The 16,828-nt window shown below is 34.3% G+C and overlaps 1 protein-coding gene across 2 annotated transcripts in view; it reads right to left on the bottom strand.

Annotated features, from left to right (window-relative positions):
* Positions 1-16,828, bottom strand: part of CCDC88A (coiled-coil domain containing 88A) — a 105,314-nt gene that overhangs the window by 38,137 nt on the left and 50,349 nt on the right. For both annotated transcript variants that reach the window (XM_006083327.3, XM_014447194.2), the window contains exons 9-14: positions 14,325-14,406; positions 11,679-11,837; positions 9,641-9,787; positions 8,918-9,062; positions 4,196-4,380; positions 1,101-1,238 (exon numbers count right to left, since the gene is read on the bottom strand). In XM_006083327.3, the coding sequence (XP_006083389.1) occupies positions 1,101-1,238; positions 4,196-4,380; positions 8,918-9,062; positions 9,641-9,787; positions 11,679-11,837; positions 14,325-14,406 (856 nt within the window). The remainder of the gene's footprint in view (positions 1-1,100; positions 1,239-4,195; positions 4,381-8,917; positions 9,063-9,640; positions 9,788-11,678; positions 11,838-14,324; positions 14,407-16,828) is intronic.

The raw sequence follows: 16,828 nt of genomic DNA, 5'->3' as shown, positions 1-16,828 counted from the left end.
AAGCTTTTACCTTACACAAATAAATTGTTTTTTTAATTTTTAAATATATATTTTATTGATTTCAGAGGAGAGAAAGAGAAACATTAATGATGAGAATCATTGATCAGCTGCCTCCTGCACGCCCCCTACTGGGGTTGGAGTCCAAAAAACGAGCATATGCCCTGACCAGAAATCGAACTATGACCTCCTGCTTAATAGGTTGATGCTCAACCATTGAGCCTCACCAAGCTGGGCACAAATAAATTTTTCAATGTCTATACACAGAGGGTCCTTAGTAAATATTTGCTGTATCATATATGTGTGTGTATTCAACCCCCCAAAGAATGCTAATTTGGAAACATCAAAATAACAAAATCCCCTGGTACATTTGAAAACTAATCCATTCAATTCATGGTATGGCTTAATATACTAGTAATAGTTCTCGACATTTAGTGTTTTGAACAAGCTCCTGAGAACCTGATAAAAGTACAGATTCATACTTAACTCTACAATTTTTGTTCTGTAGCTCTAAAGAAATCTCTAATTTTATAGGTGGCCTAAGGCTATACCTAGATAATATAAAGCAAATCATTTTACATATAAAAAATAAATACAAATATTAAAATAGCAAGTCAATCTATCCAGCTCTGTTTCCTCAAGCACGAGACTGATCAATAAATACTTGAAAATAAATCTGACAGTATCCAAGACGGTTGCTGCCACCACTTCTCCCTTTATTAGTGGGGCCAGAGCACAGTGGCATTTCTCCCAACTCCACTCCCATTTCTCCCAACTCCACTCCCATTTCTCCCAACTCCACTCCCATTTCTCCCAACTCCACTCCCATTTCCCTCCTCCACAGCCATTTTCCAGATACTTGAAAACACATGTACTGCAAAATGTTATACAATTATTAATCATACTGGCAATTTAAAAAATTCTAATCTTTCTCTTTAACTTTCCTAAAATACATAACATAGAAAGTGAAATAAACCAGTTACTTTAAAATTTAAAAAACTTCTAAAATATTTCCCTTTAATATTATATGAACATTTTATTTGCATAAACTAACTTTTGTTAATAAACTTTAAAATACAATGCTTAATAAGAAATTTATGAACCTGTCTCTCTGAATTTTCTCTAAGCGTTTCAATCGTTTTTTCAAGCTGAGCCTTCTCCTTCATTAGATCCTTGCTTAAATTCTGACAATTCTGAAGACTTTGCTTTTCTTGAACAATCTCATTTTCAAGAATTTCAACCTGGAGAAAATAAGTCACAAAACAATATATCATTAAGTATTTTAAAACAGTGGAACATATCAAAACAAAAGATAACAGTTGAATTAAAAGGTAAAATACAGTTTTAATACCCAAATGGTGAAATTTAAGAATTTAGTAAAGAAATTCAAATAAAATACCATGCTAATTTTAGCAGCTATATAAAATATGCAGACCTGACTATGTTTCTTATCCTCTGCATCTTTGAAAGTAAATATCTACTTGTAAACACAAAGACAGTCCAAGTGAATATATGATAATTATGTGCTATGTGAAGACTGTACAGGTCTTACTGAAAGGCTCTCTTGGCTCGAGTAAAATTGTAAAGTAAAATTTTATAGCCAAGAAATTTTGTGTAGAAGAAGTAAGAGGAGAATATAAAAAGCATGAAGGAAAAGATGAGAAATAATGGTATAAGTTTAATGAGGAAACAAGAAGGGACTTGGTTTAAAATAAAAAGAAAATGAGGAAAAAGGAGAATACTGGAGAAAGACAGGCTGAACAAAACTCCAACAAATATTTATATTTTGGATTTAAGTTTATTTTCATTTGTACATTTTGAAGATACAATAAAGTATGTGGTTAAGTACAATAAGTATGAAAAAACAAATTTAAGTTCAAAATATGCTATAACTGATTTTTCCATTATTATACAACACTAGAGGCCTGGTGTACGAAATTCGTGCACCCAAGGCGGGGGGGTCCCTTAGCCCGGCCTGTGCCCTCTCGAAGTCCGGGAGCCTTGGGGGATGTACGACTGAGCAGGCCTAAGCCGTCAGTGGGATATCCTTAGCACTGCCGCTGAGGCGGGAGAAGCTCCCACCACTGCCACTGCACTCGCCAGCCGTGAGCCCAGCTTCTGGCTGAGTGGCGCTCCCCCTGTGGGAGTGTACTGACCACCAGGGGGAAGCTCCTAGTGTCTACCCCCTGTTGGTCAGTACATGTCATAGTGATCAGTCGTTCTGCCATTTGGTCAATTTGCATATTAACCTTTTATTATATAGGATATTCATCAAACCAGGTAATTTAAAAAATAAAAAAGATTTATTTATATAAAACTATATAAAATATTTAGCTATATAAAAATATTTAATATTACATCTTTTTATCAATATTGAAGAACTCTAGGAATTTTAACAGTCTATATAAAGCAAGCTGGATTTTTCCTTTTAACATCAATGGAAGATAACCACACATGGAAAATAATCTCCCAATAATGCCTCAAAAGAATCGAGTCACAAATCTTATCCAATAACTCAGTTCAACATTCATTTACATGTTTTAGAAGCTTTTAGTTATAAATAACTAATAAATCTGGTTCTCCCATCATGATTAAAATATATGGATAACAGTTATTTAATTAAGTTCATATGTTGTTTTATATTAGTGGAATTCAAGTGAAACATTTAGTTTACAAAAGACATCTTTTATCCAATGAATTTATGAAAAATTGCAAGAATCATTAAGAACTTACAAGACTTCAAAGCTAATTTCAAAATCAAATTATAATTCACAGATCCAATTATAATGACAACCAAAATAGAACTGATCCAAGTTCTAAATGGCCACTCCAACTTTAACACTATATTGATTGTCAAATGCTTACTAAGATTATTTGGTTAATAGACTAATGATGATACAAAATGATTTAAAAGAGTAAAAGTCTAGCCCTAGCCGACTTGGCTCAATGGATAGAGCTTTAGCCTGTGGACTGAAGGGTCCTGGGTTCAATTCTGGTCAAGGGCACATGCCCAGGTTTGGGGCTCAATTCCCAGTAGGGGGCATGCAGGAGGCAGCCGATCAATGATTCTCTCTCCTCACTGATGTTTCTATCTCTCCCTCTCCCTTCCTCTCTGAAGTCAATAATAAATAAATAAAAATAAAAGAGTAAAAGTCTTGCAAGAAAATCAAGGGATCTTTCTCATTATCTAAGGCAGTGGTCCCTCAAAGCATGGTTCCAAAACAGCAGGATAAGCATCACCAAGGAACTTCTTAGAAATGAGAATTATTAGCCCCCCACTCCAAACCTACCAAGAACACAAACTCTAGGCATGAGACTCAGCAATCTGTGTTTTAACAAGTCCTACAGGTGATTCTGATGCATACTATAGTTCAAAAATCACTGGTCTAAAGGTTAGGGCGATTTTCATAACAAAGTCTAGAGACCCAGAATATTTCAAAGGGAAAACTAGACATGGCTAGGTGCCAAAACATTGTCATTGCAGAAAGCAAAGCAGCTCCCGAGGAATGCGAAGGTTGTGTCATAAGGATGCAGGAAGCAGCTTTATTGGGACAGGAAGAAAAATAAATGCAGTGGACTGAAACACTTTAAATATTCTTAAATCCACGAGTTAATAATGACACTAAAACAACAAACTCACTCAGTTATCTCAGGAGGATATGAGACAACCAAGTCATTATTAGGAAACTGGAAAATAAAGGATAGGGTCAAACATTCATCCTGCTTTTCCCATAGGCTGTTCTTTAGAATAACCAATGGTGTTTTCTATAAACTAGTAGCTTTTAAAACAAGATTTTCCTTTATAGGAACACCCTATCTACCACATTAGGAAGAGATGATATAATTAGAAAATCAGGATTTTGCAACCTCTGATTAAGGGATCCACGCAAAGGATTTTCCATGACAATATCACAAAAAGACAGACAACCAGACATGTGCCTCCTGACTGACATATGTACATACTCCTTATGAATACTTACTAAAAACTCAATTTGAACCCGATTAGGCCTACAGTAAAACACATTAAAAAAACAAGTATAGGAGTTCACTTACTTTACATTTATAAATGTTAAAAATTTCATAATAAGTTAAAATAATAAATGAGGGCACATTAGAAACTGGAAAATGTTTTACTACAGTACTATTTATTTATATTTTTACATACATTTTTTAAGATCAAACATTCATTTTTATTTACCTTTTTACTTAGTCTTTGATTTTCTTTTTCAATTTTCAGGATTTTGGAAGTGTTTCCTTCTGCAGAATCCATAGTACTTCGAAGCTCTTCTACAGTTTTTGTCAAACTCTGGTTTTCCATCTCCAACTTCAGTAACCTACTTGATGTCAACTCACTCACCTCATGGCCCAAAGATTTCTGTGGTGCTATAATATTGAAAAATAAGTCATTGGTAAACCTATATTTATTCTTTACTATTTAAAATGTTGAGTGTATATGCAGTACATCACTTGGTCCTTTATAAAAAAATTTATAAAGTTATACAAGATAGACACAATGATAAAAACAGAGATAAAAGACAGGTAAATACTAAATTTTAATGCATCCTTAAGCATTCCACGGCGGGGGAGGGCCGCAGACACAAATTTAGACCGAAGAGACTAGAGTTCCAGTTCTAGTGCCATGAGAAATTAACAAACTGATAATATCAAGCCACTTTAACTTCAATGAGTCTTAGGTTACTTGTACAAATAGTTATGGTCCTGTGTATCTATAGTCATGTATGGTTCAACAAGAAGTATAAAGTATATCCCATACCACACTTTCAAAAATTAAAGAAAGACAGTTTAAGGGGAGGAAATCCTTATCTAATTCTGAAAAAGGCAAGACAGTATACACGGTCACCTTGAAAAAGTCTTTCTCTAAAGAATCCCTATTACACTAAGTGTAAAGAGCAACATCTACTCCATTTTGTCAAGGAAAACCATCTTTCTAAGTAGATTACAACATTACATGTTTTAAAATAAGAAAACTCAGTTTCTAATTCTGTAAATGATACTCTCCAGGAAACCACAAAGAATTATGTTTTAATAATCTTACAGCAGACTCATGGAATATTTTGATGATATAAAAACATTAGGATTTACAAATGAAATATGATGCCTAGAACTTATTTTGAAACCCTAGATTTTAGAAAGGGCAAAGGGTAGAAGTATGGGAGGGCATTTCTAGGTCTGCCAACTTTTATGTATGTTTGAAATTCTCCATCATAGAAAAGCAAATAAATACACACACACACACACACACACACACACATCCTCACAAGCATACATTCTTTACAAAATTAGGTATGGTAAAATATCCCAAAGATTTTATTTTTTTATATTTTTATTGATTCAGAGAGGAAGGGAGAGGGAGAGATAGAAACATCAATGATGAGAGCGAATCATTGATTGGCTGCCTCCTTCATGCCCCGTACTGGAGATCAAGCCCACAACCACGCATATGCCCTTGACTGGAATTGAACCCGGGACCTTTCATTCCGCAGGCCGATGCTTTATCCACTGAGTCAAACCAGCTAGGGTGTTCCCCAGATTTTAAGTAAAGAATTCTTATTTCCAGCTTTTGTTCTAGTCACATATTGTTTATCTTTTATTAAAAGCTGGTATACTAGACAGTCATTGACTTTTAAAATTCTGTTAGTTGTCCACGTCTTCTCTAGTAAAACTCTAGTTAATGACTTGTACTTAAGCATTTCAAATTAACAAGATTAGGCTAGGTCACAGCCACTGTTCTCAAAACTGCCAGGTAGTGGCACAAGAACAGACATATAGACCAATGGAACAGAACAGAGGACCCAGAGATCGAACCAAGCCATTATCCTCAATTAATATTTGACAAAGGAGGCAAGAGCATACAATGGAATCAAGACAGTCTCTTCAATAAATGGTGTTGGGAAAATTGGACAGATACTTGTACATGCAAAAAAATGAAACTAGACCACCAATTTACACCATACACAAAAATAAACTAAAAATGGATAAAGGACTTAAACCTAAGACGGGAAACCATAAAAACCCTAGAGGAAGCCATAAGCAGCAAAATAGCAGACATTTGTTGTAGCAATATCTTTACCGATACAGCTCCTAGGGCAATGGAAACTAAGGAGGAAATAAACAAATGGGACTACATCAAAATAAAAAGCTTCTGTACAGCAAAAGAAACCATCAACAAAACAACAAGAAACCCCACTGCATGGGAGAACATATTTGCCAATGCTATCTCTGATAAGGGTTTAATCTCCAACATTTATAGGGAACTCATACAACTTAACAAAAGGAAGATAAACAACCCAATCAAAAAATGGGCAAAGGACCTAAATAGACACTTTTCGAAAGAGGACATACAGAAGGCATAAGAAAACATGTTCAAAGTCACTAATCACCTGAGAGATGCAAATCAAAACAACAATGAGGTACCATCTCACACCTGTCAGGGTGGCTATTATCAACAAATCAAACAACAAGTGCTGGCGAGGATATGAAGAAAAAGGAACCCTCTTGCACTGTTGGTGGGAATGCAGATTGATGCAGCCACTGTGGAAAACAGTATGGCATTTCCGCAAAAAATTAAAAATGGAACTCCCATTTGGCCCAGTAATCTCACTTCTAGGAATATATCCCAAGAAAACAGAAACACTAATCAGAAAGGATATATGCATCCCTATGTTCGTAGCAGCACAATTTATAGCTAAGATTTGGAAACAGTCCAAGTGCCCCGCAGCAGATGAGTAGATTAGAAAACTGTGGCACATCTACACAATGGAATACTATGCTGCTGTAAAAAAAAAGAAGGAATTCTTACCATTTGCAACAGCATGGATGTAACTGGAGAGCATTTTGCTAAGTGAAATAAGCCAGTCAGAGAGAGATAAGTATCACATAATCTCACTCATTTGTGGAATATAATGAACAACATAAACTGATTAACAAAAATAGAACCAGAGTCACAGAAGCATCGAACAGACTGTCCAATCTATGAGGGAAGGCGGGGGTTGAGGGGGTAAGAGATCAACCAAAGGACTTATATGCATACACATGGACACAGATAATAGAGGGGTGAGGGCATATGCTGGGGGGTGGGGGTGGTTGAGGAGAGGTCTATGGGGGGAAAAGGAGACTTATGTAATACTTTAAACAATAAAGAATTTAAATTTTAAAAAAATTAGGCTAAAATACATGATATACCTCAATAATACTTTGACTACCATGAATACTACGAATGTACTTCAAAGAAGCTTCAAGTCAGACTATGAGAATTAAAACGAATGCTTACAACACATTTTTAACAATATTAATGAATTCCTGTAATATAGTCTTAGGTACAAAAAGGAATCCAAATTGTGCATACACATTAATCTGATGTCTAAAATCCTATGTCTGTGTAGAAAAATTTAGAAGTTTTTTCAAGTGTGAAAATGATTTAAGAAATGATTAGTGACTGATTTCCTCCTTTATATTTTTCCATATTCTACAAATTTTCTAGAAAGAAAAGCCCTGTATATTTAAAAAACTAACAAACAAAAATGACACCACATTAAAACAAATATTCAGGTATGTGACCCCAGCTAAGAACTGCAAAGCTACTGATATAATGATCATCATCATCATAATGCTTAACATTCAAATGCTTACTATATACCCGGTACATTTTCTTAAGTATTAAGAAATTCAATCCTCACAACAACCCGTCAAGGTACTTACTATTACTGTCCTCGCTTAACAGATGAAACTCTTAACAGTGTAATTTTAACTACTTTCAAAGTAGAAAACATTTAAGTCTGAATTGCTTTCTTTGTAACTCAATTCACAAGGAATACAATAAAAGAAGTTCCACAACTATTTTAAGTTACATCTCAGCAAACCCACTGGATGTATATGATCACTTACTATGTAGGGAATTTACCTAGGGTCCTAGAATTTGCAAGTAGGTTCTCAAGTGTAAAACTAGAAAAAGTCTAATGGTAACAAATATGAGACATGTGTAAAAGTAATTATTCTGCAAGAGCCAGACTATAAACCATCTTCAGACTTTACGTCTACCACACCACTATGTCCTCAGGGCCTGGTATAGTATTTTACACATGGTAGGTGCTTAATAAATACCTGCTGAAGGAAAGCAGGTGGAAGAATCTAATATTGGGTACGTGAGGAATTATGGAACCTGTCTAATTCAAATAAATGGGACCTGAGTGTAATTTCAAGAAAGTATATCAGTATTAGCATAATCACAGCTATAACACAAACAACTTTATTGTATAGTATATGCCCAGTTTTAAGACAGAAGATAAGTCAATAGTGGAGCTTATGAAAAAAGAGTCAAGAGTTAAAAATTTATCTGGGGGCAGGGGGCATCTTTCATTATCTTCAGGGTATAACTGGGGCTAAACTGGTTGGTAGATATAATCCTAAAATGGGGATAATAATTCTCAAATACTAATGAACATAGCCATGGAGATCCTTAACTTGTTCTATTCTGGCTACATATTCACCTAAAACTCTTCACACTAATTTTGACTTCCTATTTAGGTTTGAATATAGTAAAAATATAGCTGACCAGTTAATGCAACTTTTCTGTTCTATTTAGTAGATGGCTATACTTCTCAAAATAAATTAATAAACTGGTATTCTAGTCTCTTATGATACTAACAAAATAATGCCTAAACAACTGATCAAATCTGTGATTGCACTCAAAAAAAAGTTTCGCTGTAAGACATGCAAAGATAATCAGACCCAGCAATGTGGAAATAACAAATTGCTCTGTGAAATCACAGCTAGGGGCAGCTGGCCTGCCGAGACATCTCCAGCTAGGGAAAATAACTGCAATGAAATATCCAGAAATGTAAGCATAAATTCAACTTTATTTATTCACCAACCCATTTAAGTAAAACAATATTGGGAATACCTTCAGAAAGTTCACTAGTTCTGGATATTTGTTCTAACTCCCAGCCAAGATGTAATGACTCATCCATACTTTGTTTCTGTGCCATTTCCAAAGTCATATTTTCTTCCATTAATTCTTCAATCTTTTTTCTATCCATATCGCGTTCCTTTTTTGTTGGCAGGAAGTAGGGAGAGAAAAGAAAGCTAAGAAACAGTACAATCTCAAGCTATTATTTTATTACTTATAACTTTTATTTATCAGAAACTAAATAATGAGGATAAATTTTGAGTTGCTTAAAATTTTCACAGTTTAAAGGCAATCACCAGTTATTATAATCACAATTGGTCATTATACTGACCAGGTGTCTGATGTCCTTTTAAAGTGAGCTTTGGGGACACTGAAAACATTTCATCAATGTCAACATATTAATTTAGTAATATAACAAGAGATTCTGACTCAATGCTAAATAGCTTTATTTTTGTATTTTAAAGGCATTTTACAAAATAGCTTATTAGAGTTTATTTTTAAAATACAAGGCAAAATCAGTAACACCCCTCTATAACAAAAGCAGAAATTTCCACTACTGCCATGTCCACAAAATTGCAAACACTGAATTTATTTAGCTCATCTCTTCTTTGTTAAAGCATCTAGGACACTCCTGTCCTTTGTCATTATAGGGAAGTCAGATGAATCTCAGAATGCTTCCTCAGAGGTCATGCAATTAATCTCCCTTACAATACTTACCATTTCCATATCATGCAGTTTGGCCTTTAGTTGTAAATTCTCTTTCTCTAATTCATGTAATTTATCAGAACGAGCTCGAGTTCCTTCTAATTGGTCTTCCAACATGGTTTTTGTTTCTAGTAAAACTTGATTGTCTTCTTTTAATTCCTATAAACATTTCAAATAGGCTTTATCACAAACATGTTAATATCTGTTAATATTTTAAAGTCTGAAACATAAAAATTCTTGGTTGTAAAATAAGGCATTGATCATCAACCCATGCACAAGAGGTTGCCAATTCTATTCCCAGTCAAGGCACATACCCAGGTTCAGGCTTGACTCCCCATGGGGAGCATGCAGGAGGCAGCCAATCGATGTTTCTGTCTCATCGATGTTTCTATATCTCTCTCCCTCTCCCTTCCTCTAAAAAAAAACACATTAAAAACTTATTTAAAAAGACATTAATCTGTCTGTATTAACAGTTCTGTGCAAGAGTAAAGCTACTAAGTAATAAAAATACAGTTGCCCTGACCAGTTTGGCTCAATGGATAGAGCGTCGGCCTGGGGACTGAAGGGTCCCAGGTTCGATTCTGGTCAAGGGCATGTATCTTGGTTGCAGGTACATCCCCAGTAGGGGTGTGCATGAGGCAGCTGATCGATGTTTCTCTCTCATCGATATTTAAAACAATAAAAACTTATTTAAAAAGACATTAATCTGTCTTTATTAACAGTTCTGTGCAAGAGTAAAGCTACTAACTAATAAAAATACAGTTGATATTTTCTTGGCTTTAGTTCTCCCCCCAAATTTAAGCTATTATGCAAACAAAACACTCAGTACTTCTATTAGAATGAGTAATACTACTATAATTTCACATAAAATTGTCAGGGTACATTTAAATCCCTTAATCATAAGGAGAAAAAACTAAGTATAGAGAGTCTTGCAGATATTTAACACATAAATCTCCATAGAATTAGAACTTAATTTATTTACTGAAATAGATTTAAAGAATTCTCTCCACTTAAACTGTAACTTAGAAGTGAAGGGTTTGGTGTTTTTGAGTAAAATTCCAAGACTATGAACTAATACATAAATCATAAATAAAGGCTTTATCAATAAATATTTTACATAAGTATCTTGAGGACATGTTTTAAATCCCTACATCTGTTTGGAAGATATATGTTCACAAATCTATCTTGCTAAGCTTTATGCCTGTAATTTATAAGCTAAATTCAAGAGAAAGTATATTAAAACAGTGGCATCTATAAGGATCCTTTAACAGTGCCATATACTCATTTAAAAATTGGCAAAGAATTAATATGTACCTTATCTTTATAGTCTATTTGTCTATTTTTGATAACTTTCAGGCTCAAATGTTCTATGTTTTCTTATAATGTTTTCACTTCTTAATTTTTGCATACTCCTTCCTTCTTATCCCCATAATAAACATGACCAAGATCTCCACTGTTTGCAGACAATGAAGAAATTAACTAAGAAAGGAAAAAAGGATGCAGATGCAAAGATTATCAATTTTTTGCTGTCAATGTCAAACTCAACTTCATGAAACATTGTACAATAATCATTAAGTATGAAAAAATGTTTCTTCTAATTTGTTTATATAAGATGTTTATATGATTTATTGAGAAAGAGAGTATATGAGCAGGTGTGCACACACAAGTGATTTTGTTGATCCTAATTTAGCATTCTGAGTTGAGTCAGCAATACGTCTGTTTTCACTCCTAGGAACAAGTTTAAAATTAGTAGAGAGATACTTTATTTTGACTATGAGGGAAGGACTTCAAAAATCTGCTCTACCTATAATGTTAAATAAAGGGATAAAAGAAGAGCCCCAAAGACTTCAATAAAATTAATAATGTCCAAATATCCCTTTTTAAAATTCTAAGCAATATGCTGATCTATCATAAAATAAACATCTAAATGTATTTAGTTTGCTAACATTTCAACAATTCCATTCATTTATTAAGTGCATTTTCATTGAATTTTGAAAATCATAAGTTTTTAAAGTAATAAATTGTGAATGGTTTAAATTATGCAACATACCTCAACTCTTGCTTTATAAAACTCAATATCATGCAGCCTTTCTTTATATCTGCTGACTTCACTTTCAAGCTTATCAACTCTGATTGCCTTCTCTCGAAGTGCATCTAATTCATCTCGGTACATTCTTGCAGAACGAGCATCCGAAAGCAAATTCATGTTCTAAACATAAATAAATATTAATATTTTAAATATTATTTTCTATTTCCTTCGTCGCACAACTTGATGAATCTACTAAAAAATCAATACATTATATACTTTAGAAGTGTGGATTTGTGGTATGCAAATTATACCTCCATTAAGTTGTTTTTTAAAATGAGGAGATATAGCCCCAGCCAGTGTGACAAAGTGGTTAGAGCCTGGGCCTACGCACCGAAGGGCCTTGGGTTCAATTCCCAGTCAAGGGCACATACCTGGGTTGTAGGCTCGATCTCTGGCCCCAGTTGGGGTGTGTGCGGGAGGCAACCATTTGATGTGTCTTTTTTACATCCATGTCTGTCTGTTTCTGTCTCTCTCTCACGCTCTCTCTATCTCTTTCTTGCTGTTCCCCCTTTCCCCACTCCCGCCTCACCTCCCCCCCTTCCACTCTAAAAAATCTGGAATGTAAAAATTACTCAGAATGTTTTAAAATAAGTTAACCTTTACCTAACAAAACAATTTGCAATTAATTTAAGATTAAAGGAAAGTTAACTTTAAAATACAGGACAGGGAACACAATAAAGCCAAACTTTATTATTAAAGTTGATCATTAGTTACTTTAGAGAAATAATGGTTCTATTCAGATATACTATAACATACTAAAATCCTGCTGGTTTTTTAATGCTTCCAAGTAAAATGATTAGTGCATATGTTTAATGCATATCATAATGCCATTTGAGACAAATATTAAAATTCAAAAAAACCTTCTCGTAACCCTTAATCCTTTAGAACACTATTTATTAAAGTGTGATACAGGGACTTCTGCGGTTTCCTGAAATCCTTTCAGGGAGTTCATGAGGTCAAAACTATTTTCAAAATAATCCTAATACATTATTTCTCTTTTTCACTCTCATTCTCCCATGAGGGCACAGTAGAGTTTTCTGAAGCTACATGGCATGTAGTATCGTAAATGAATACATTCAGAAATAGACTCGAGAATCTAGTAGTCTTCAATTAAGGCAGGCATTAAAGAGATTTGCAAAAGTGTAAGAGTACATTCTAGTTTTTGTTTTGTAAAATAATATTTACTTAAAATATGAACTTTATACTTTAAACTTTAACACTAGAGGCCCGGTGCACAGATTCCTGCACCAGTGCGGTCCCTCGGCCTGGCCTGTGGGATCAAGCCGAAACTGGCTCTCCGACATCCCCCGAGGGGTCCCAGATTGCGAGAGGGCGCAGGCCAGGCTGAGGGACCCCACCAGTGCACGATCGGGGCCTGGGAGAGACACAGGAGGTTGGCCAGCCAGGGAGGAACTGCGGGAGGGCTCCAGGGCTTGTCCAGCCCGTCTCACTCAGTCCTGATCGGTGGGACCCCAGCAGAAAGCTAACCTACCAGTTGAAGCGTCTGCCACCTGGTAGTCAGTGCACGTCACAGTGAGCAGTTGGGTGGTCTTAGCATATCATTAGCATATTACGCTTTGATTGGTTGAATGGACGACTGGACAACTGGACACTTAGTATATTAGGCTTTCATTATATAGGATGGAATGGGTTGAATATTGTTTTTAAAATAAATTAATAAATATTTTTAAAATTCTTGGCTTTTATTTCTAATTTGGTAAATACCAGTAGATATAATCCTACTAATTTTTAAGAGTGGAAGAAAGTCTTGAGACCAAAAAGATTGAGAACCACTGTTTTGGAGGTAACACTGATACAATAAAACCCTGCTACCAAGACGTGGAAGAGCAGCCACAGCATATCTAGAAATAAAGATTATCATGTCCAATCTCACAGATCTAGAAAGGTCAAAAAATAAAAAACGAAGAGAACAGAAAAGTCCCAGTTTATGACCCTGCAAGTGCAGTATTCCCTGAAGTTAAAATGCAGGTTAGGGGAGGTAAGGTAAAGAAAATTGTCTAGCTTTACTTCAATTCATACCAATGAAAACAAAACATTATGCAGTGATTAAAAGAAGTAACTTCTTAAACAAATCTTGGTTAAAGATGCAAAGAAAACACACTTTAGTTAAAAAAAAAAAACCTTTTTTTTTTAAGTAAAAAGTTTTATCTTATTTAATAGGAAAAGAATGAAAAATTAAAGGCATTCTGTCTTATATAACATAAAGCACCATCAGAGTGGAGACCTAGGGAGATATACATTAGCAGCCACAATTTATAGTGTAGTTGTTTCAGCTTCCAAGCCCACAGAAGCCAGTTACATAAAAGAGAAACTTGGAACTGCCCTAATCCTGAGGCTCCATTGAATCTTAGCAAAGTTTAAACAGCACTGATACAGAAAAAAAAAAAAAAAGCCCACAGACTATGATTTCTAGTTTTGGCTCTGGCATTTTTGAAGAGAAAAACACTGAAAAAGTAATCAGATCTCTTGAAATCTCAGTAACCTCAGAAAGTATTAAGGTAATCGTTATAAATTATAAGGAGAAAAATCAATTTCCAATTTCCAATTACTTAGTGGTCCTATGTAATAAAAGTTTCAGATACAAACCTCTTGCTGCAGCCTTTTTAGTTCTATTTCCATTTGCTCAAGTTCTTGTTTGCAGTCCAGCAACTGTTCAGTCTTTTCTTCCCTTAAGTGCAAAAAACATTTATTAAAAAGTAAGCTTACTGCTTTAAAAAACTATAATCATCTTCATGAATACAAATTATTATTACTAAATGTCTAGTTGAACATAGTATTAGCCATGACTCCAACCCAGGGGAAAAAGACAAGGAAATGGATTTTAGGAATTTATATGATTAGATGTCATCAATAAAACTCCCCTGAACCTCAATGATTAGCATCCTCATAGTTCATAAGGTAGTTTTTCTCCATCTTTCCTGACATCTCTCATTCCCATTCTTCTTTCTCTTTCTCCCTCTCTGCATAGTCAAAACCAAGTAAGCTGAACAAATTTTTATGCAATGCAACACTATCTGGGTCTGAGACTTATAAAAGTCTCCAAACTATTTTCAACATTCACAATGGCCTAAAGGAAATTATACCCTGCCATACAGATACCTAAATCTTTACAATTCTCTTGGTTTCTTTCCTGAAGCCTATAAACATCCTCAAATTTCTCCAAATTTTTTCTCTTTACACTGCTTTACTTTCTCAGTTTTCTATCTGCCCTTCAGAGCCAACCTCCTCAAAATCAAGTTTCCATTATCTCTACTTTTCAACTTTCTGGTTTTTTAGTAAAAAAGATAACTGTTCATTGTAGAAAATAATCTGCTGTTGACATCTCTCACACCCATACATTTTTTAAAAACCATAATTTTTTTAGCACATCCAATTTATGTTTTTAATGTTTTTTAAATTGAACTTATTGGGGTGACATTGGTTAATAAAATTATACAGGTTTCAGGTATACTCAAAACTATAATTTTTAATGGAGAAATAGTCCCTTTGACAGAGGAACCATAATTAATTTACTTAAGTGGATTTTATTCTTTATAGTAATAAATAATGTTTTGGTAAATGAACTCATTATACATTATACACTGAGTGGCCAGATTATTATGACCACCCCATCAGTATAATGAAGTGAATTAGTTATGCAAATAATAATAATAATAATAATAATAAAACCTTGAGTATTTGCTTAGGAAGTTTTCAATACTCAGTATTTTTAGAAGTGTCAATGAAGTACTTACTGATGGGGTGGTCATAACAATCTGGCCAGTCATAATAATCTGGCCACTCAGTGTACATTATACAGGACAGATTTCTACAACTAAATTATAGGTTTAAAGGTACTTGATATACTATTGTCAAACTGCCCTCCAGAAAAGTCATTATCAATTTATAAGGGAACAACAGAGGATAAAAGTGCCTATATGTGAAACAATTTAACAACTGAAAAATGCTGTCACTGTTCTAATTTACATTTATTTGAACACTAGAAAAGGCTAAATTTGTTTTCTTACGTTTGTGGCATTAAAATGATAAAAAGCTATTACACTTTGCAATTTATAAGATTTCTTACAAATATTTCTTTTTAGATCAAGATTATCAATTTTTTCAAAAAGTATAAACAAATTCTATTTATTATTATAGTAATATATATATACATATATATACAGACATATATATGACATAAAACTGCAATTTTAAGTGTACCATTTTTAAAAAAATATATTTTATTGATTTTTTTACAGAGAGGAAGGGAGAGGGATAGAGAATTAGAAACATCGATGAGAGAGAAACATCGATCAGCTGCCTCCTGCATACCTCCTACTGGGGATGTGCCCGTAACCAATGTACATGCCCTTGACCGGAATCGAACCTGGGACCCTTCAGTCCACAGGCCGACGCTCTATCCACTGAGCCAAACTGGCTAGGGCAAGTGTACCATTTTTAAGTGTACAATTTTAACCATTTTTAAGTGTACAATTCAGTGGCATTAATTACATTTAAAATGTTGTTAAACGACCATGACTATCTATTTCCAAACTCTTTTATTACCCCAAACAGAAACTCTGTGCCCATTAGGCAATAACTCTCCAATTCCCCCAGACCCCCACAGCCTCTACCTCTAATCTACTTTCTGTTTCTCTGAATTTGTCTATTAAAGATATTTCATTTAAGTGGAATCATAAAATATTTGTCCTTTTGTATCTGATTTCTCACTTAGCAAATTGTTTTCAGGGCTCATCCATGTTGTAGCAGGTATCAAAATTTCATCCCTTTTTATGGCTGAATAACAGTCCATCACATGCCTATAGCACATTTTGTTATCCATCCATCAGTTCGTGGACACTGAGGTTGTTTCTACCTTTTGGCTTTTGGGAATAATACTGCAATGAACAATGGCAAACAAGTATCTGTTTGAGTTCCTGTTTTAAATTTTTGGGGGATATACAGTATCTAGGAGTGCAACTGCAGGGTCATATAAAAATTCTGTTTTACTTTCTGAGAAATATTGTCAAATGCTTTTAATTTTACTTATTTTTTTCTGGATGTTTACATATTTATATTTTTATACAAATAGAGCAACCACCTTTTACAAA

The sequence above is a fragment of the Myotis lucifugus genome, unplaced genomic scaffold (genome assembly GCF_000147115.1).
Source record: "Myotis lucifugus unplaced genomic scaffold, Myoluc2.0 scaffold_6, whole genome shotgun sequence".
Lineage (NCBI taxonomy): Eukaryota > Metazoa > Chordata > Mammalia > Chiroptera > Vespertilionidae > Myotis > Myotis lucifugus.
This window is presented reverse-complemented; position numbering and strand designations above follow the sequence as displayed.